This window comes from Montipora capricornis, chromosome 6 (genome assembly GCF_036669925.1).
Source record: "Montipora capricornis isolate CH-2021 chromosome 6, ASM3666992v2, whole genome shotgun sequence".
NCBI lineage: Eukaryota > Metazoa > Cnidaria > Anthozoa > Scleractinia > Acroporidae > Montipora > Montipora capricornis.
This window is the reverse complement of record NC_090888.1, coordinates 8,871,749-8,876,748: the sequence shown is the minus strand read 5'-3', so window position 1 is coordinate 8,876,748 and position 5,000 is coordinate 8,871,749. Positions and strand designations below refer to the sequence as shown.

Sequence of the window (5,000 nt, the reverse complement as noted above, 5' to 3'; positions counted from 1 at the left end):
TTAGCACTGAAACATTCAACCAATCAGTCCGCACTGAATATTCGGAAGCTGTGAACGCGCGTTACACATTTCAATCCTCATGGGTTTCTGTTATTAGGGTTAGCGTTATTTTTAGTTGAGGGAAAATACGGCTGGTTGTCTCTACTCGAGGAGCAACGTTTAGGGGATAATTTGCGACGTTAGGCCCAGTTCAAACGTTGAACTTTTCATGTACCGAACTTAAATCCCTCTCTGGGTCGACCCAAATAGTAAAGTTCACAGGGTCAATTTAGACGGCGAACTTAATTTGTCGAACTTATCACTAACCACGATGTACAGTGCTTTCGTGAAAGAAGGGAATTGCGGGGCCAAAAAATAAACTATACAAATACATGCATTTTATTCGTCACATGAGAAGTTGGACGTTTGAATCGAAGTCGCTCCACGGCAGATTTTCCCATGTAGACCACTCGAACTTAATTCTTGGGTCGACCCAAATTAGATGGGTCGAACTTAATTGATTCAAACGTCGATCTTTTCATGTGTTTATGGAATGAATCAGGTTCGTTACGTCTGAGTACATGAAAAGTTCGACTTTTGAACTCGGCCTAATTTTTTGTTTTTTTAGACTTTAGCAATCTTGAAGTTCGGTAGAAGAATTAGGGGACACCTGGTGATGGTTATTGAAATTGGCATGCATCTCTGGACGTATCTGATAGCCAATCTAACCAATTTAACTTAATTGGCTAACTCAATGTTGTACAGGCCCAATTCAAATCTCCCGCGGTTCAGATTCTTTTTGTCTTGTCTTTCAGCATGCCATAATGCAATGCATTTTGGCGGGAACAATACAAGTTATTTACTTTTGGGACTGTATCATACTTCAGTGAACTGGATATCCATTGTTTTTATGCAAATAACCCCCCCCCCCCCCCCACCCAGAAAAAAAATTAACATAAAGAAATAAAGTAAAATAAAATAAACTGTATTATGGGATTCGTAAAAAAAGCGAATAAAAATGTAACATTCACATTTAAACGATATGGAAATACCTGGAAGAGTAAGCTGATTTGGTTTATTGACCGCTCCCTTGAGAGGCCTTTCAGGTCCAATGAAACAACTAATTAAAATAAATACAATAAGTCGTTAAGAGATCCAACGTATGAGAGGGAAACCAGTTGCCTATTTATAAACGTACCCAGGTACGTCATAGCGACACTTGAACACGAGAACTCCAGCTTCCGCTTGGGTCTTAAGGGTCTCTAGGCCCTGTCTCGCCCTCGCATGGGACTGGTTGCAAATGCAAAGAGTCGGTTAGGTTTGAATAAAAGGAAAAAATGAAAAGTTAACCATTTCAGCGTCAGTTAGGTTTTGAAATTGGAGCTGTAGTGGACTGTGGACCAATCAACGGTGGGTGTTTTAAAATCTTTCATAGAAGGAATTTGACGAAGAGTACGTTGGACATACACATGGCTTTAACCATTTTTTTTGTACTGTGAAACTCTAATTTGGTTTCCCTCTAATGTTGGAAACCTGTATCTGGCAACAGAAGCAGTTTCCAATTCAATATCTTGGATTTTTAGTCGTCTCTCTCTCAAACTCTTGTTTGTAAATAAGATTGTTGTAGATTAAAGAACCCACTCATTGTCGGAAACATTAGGGCACAGAATTCCTGGCGTCGTTGTCTGTCCCCTTCACGGCTCATTTAAGTTGGTACCTTGCTTTTTAGTGTGCCCACCCCACACCCACCCTGTCGTGGTGAACTTGAGTAATCCAGCAAACCAGTTTTTAGGTAGTGTTACTTCGTTTTCCTGGGCCTTTCCCGCTCGTTTCGAAACTGGCGAATTCACAGTATGTTTTCAATTTGGGTCTTGAACTCTAGGATCTATTATTAGACTTAACATTAAAGATGAAATGATGTATGAAATGGATCATATATGAACTGCGGATATGAAATCAAGTGAAGCCTTCAACGGGGAAGTCCTGAATTTTTCAGGCTTGTTTATGCAATTGCAAAAATTGCGCTCATAACTGCGAAGATCATAGCTTCACTTGATTTCATATCCGCAGTTCATACATGATCCATTTCATATATCATTTCATCGTTGATTCATTCCTCACGGGAACATTGGAACCCACAAATGACCAGCTCCCGACGTCAGTGGCTTCATAGCTCAATTGGTTAGAGCGTCGCACCGGTATCGCGAGGTCACGGGTTCAAACCCCGTTGAAGTCCTGAATTTTTCAGGCTTGTTTATGCAATTGCAAAAATTGCGCTCATAACTGCGAGAATCATAGCTTCACTAGGCTTTACATTATTGAGTAAACTGTTCTAAATGGGTGACACAGGACAGTGCCTTCGTAATCTCCCATTTTTGAAGAAAACTAATGAGTGCCATTGCTTCATCCAAGCTGTTGTTGTGTTTTCGCAGGTTTTGATACTTGTGAATGGACGCGTTGTAACTTCTATTCTAAGTGCGTCAATGGCGATAATGTTAAGTGTCAGTGTAGCGCGGTGACCAGCAGTGCAACCAAACCCATTTGCGGCTCGGACGACAAGTCCTATAAAAACGTGGACGAGATGGAGGCGGCATCTTGTAAAGAACAGAAATGGATTGTACCCAGGCACTACGGAAGTTGTATTACTGGTAAGTTTCGATCAATTTGTACAGGTAATCGCATGATTTCGAGTGCAATTTGGAATAAATGAGAACGAGTAAAACTTCAAGACTAACAAAATTGCACGAGCCCGTAAGGCGAGTGCAAATTGTGGTATTTGGAAATTTTACAAGTGCTCATTTATTCCAAATTGCACGGGAAAATTCATGTGATTTCTTATTACTACTATAAATGAAAAAAATTCGAGATGATTAAACAGAAGCAACGCACGCGTATCACGCAATCACGGAAAAATTGCGCCATCCAGGGCTATCAATGCAAGAATTTCAATGCAAGAATTTCACTTAACTGCACTAATTTCAACTTTCTGCACTAATTTCACTATTCTGCGCTCTGTTTGGGATTAATTGCCGTGCTCTCAGCCAATAACCCCGCTGACATTTGTTCATGTATATCATTAAACGCTGTTATACCCAATCAAAGAAATTACTTCGGCCAATCACAATGGACTTGTTCAGTCAATAGGGATTTTACAATCTATGGCGTCGATGTCGACGAAAACTACAATCGATATATTGAATGAGTTTAAAAGCGTTTGAACTTTGCTTCAACAACCATTCAACATTTCTTTTGTTGTCGCGAATGTTGAATGAAGTTGAACCCGTTTTCCCCCTCCCCTCCCCTCTTCCAACATTGTTGAGTATGCGCGTGCGCACTAATTGGTCTCTCAGTGAGGTATCCATATGGGTATCCATAGTAACAACCGCGGCTGCAGCCTGGGACTGAATACCGAGCCTCTCGTGAAGCTTTGTTGCATCAAATGTTGACGATCTGTTGAAACCGCTTGCCCACCTCAGCTGTCAACATCGTTCAACATCGTTCAACGAAATCGAACGGATGTCGAAGCAAATGTATGTTGAAGCCGAACTTGCCCGGGCCTTATTAACGACGTTCAATCATCGAATTTGACGCTTGGACGACAACGTGAGCATATGAATGTCAATGTTTCATTTTCTATTTTTACTCTGAACCGCTCGCACCAATTTGTTTTTATGATATCTCGCCCACATTCGACAACGTGAACAAGATGGAATAATCGTGAAAAGCTTACGATAGTGTGTATCTGTAAATCTGAGTGGTGGAATAAAAGTGTGATACAATGGCTAAAATAGTATTCTGAATGGGAATTTAGGATTGCATTTTAACGGTATTGAAATTTATCAGGGTGTACATGAGATCCTGCTATTGTATACGCTGTCGCCCTCATGACTCTTTAAACGGAATAATTTTCTTTCTTGCAGATCCTTCATGCGAAAGTCTGGCTTGTAAATACTACTCCTATTGCACTCTCCCGTCTTCGGGAATTGCAACATGTACCTGTCCTGAACGCGCAGCCTGTGGGAACTCTAGCAACCGCGTGTGCGGGACAGATGGTCTTACATACGATAACATTTGTCATCTGACCTCTGAAGCGTGCAAGCGGTATCATGCGGTTAGAGTGCTTCATGCGGGGCTCTGCATACGTAAGTCATATTATCCTTTCCCACTGTGATGGTTTTGAGCTGTGGTGATTTTTTATCCCTTTTTCAGTCAGTCAATCACTCACTCACTCCGGCCTTGTCCACACGTATCCTGATATTTTTGAATCCGCAACTTTTTCTTTACGGATTCAAAAATATTTCCATCCACACGTAGCGTATTCAAATCAAATTTGCCCGTCCACACGTATCCGAAACGCATCCGAATTCACTCTAGTGCTTAGGGCTCCTCAAGGAAACAGAGGTAACAGAGCATGCGCCATGAAGCCCGCAGCAGCCATCTTGAGAATTTGTTTCATGGTAAGGAACTGGGCTCGATCTTGTTACGTCATCCGGATAAAAAAAGAATTCCGGATTTGGCGTCCACACGGTTCCGGATTTATATCGGATTCAAGCATATCCACTCTGGAGAGCGTATTCAAAAAGTTGCTGATTCGCCTGCGAATTCACCGGATTCGTGTGGACGGGGCCTCAGTGAGTCATCCAGTCAGGGCCTCTTTAAACGAGCCCGGGTTGCTTTTTACCCCGGGTTGAATCACCGCGACGGGTAGCCCTTTTGCAGTCAAATGTTTATAAGCGTTTACATGAAAACAGTAGTCAAACCGGGTCAGCCCCCCTTGCCGGGTAACCCTTCTTAAGACTCGGGTTGACCCGGCTAGAAAGGGTTGAAATTTCTTCAATTTCTTCATGTAAACACTGGCGTATCCGACCCGGGATTGTTTGAACATCACTTTTTTTCGCGGTTCAACGTTCTCGCCCATGCGCAGCCTGTACCAAAATGGCTAATAACGTTAACACCAATTGATGATTGTGATGATTGCATGGTTCGTCCGCCATTTTCCTCACTGGCAAGTAGTCACCAGC

General features: G+C 42.1%; 1 protein-coding gene across 1 annotated transcript in view; it reads left to right on the top strand.

Annotated features, from left to right (window-relative positions):
* Window positions 1-5,000, top strand: part of LOC138053181 (uncharacterized) — a 35,775-nt gene that overhangs the window by 12,587 nt on the left and 18,188 nt on the right. The window contains exons 7-8 of the mRNA XM_068899842.1: window positions 2,412-2,627; window positions 3,900-4,121. Of these exons, the coding sequence (XP_068755943.1) occupies window positions 2,412-2,627; window positions 3,900-4,121 (438 nt within the window). The remainder of the gene's footprint in view (window positions 1-2,411; window positions 2,628-3,899; window positions 4,122-5,000) is intronic.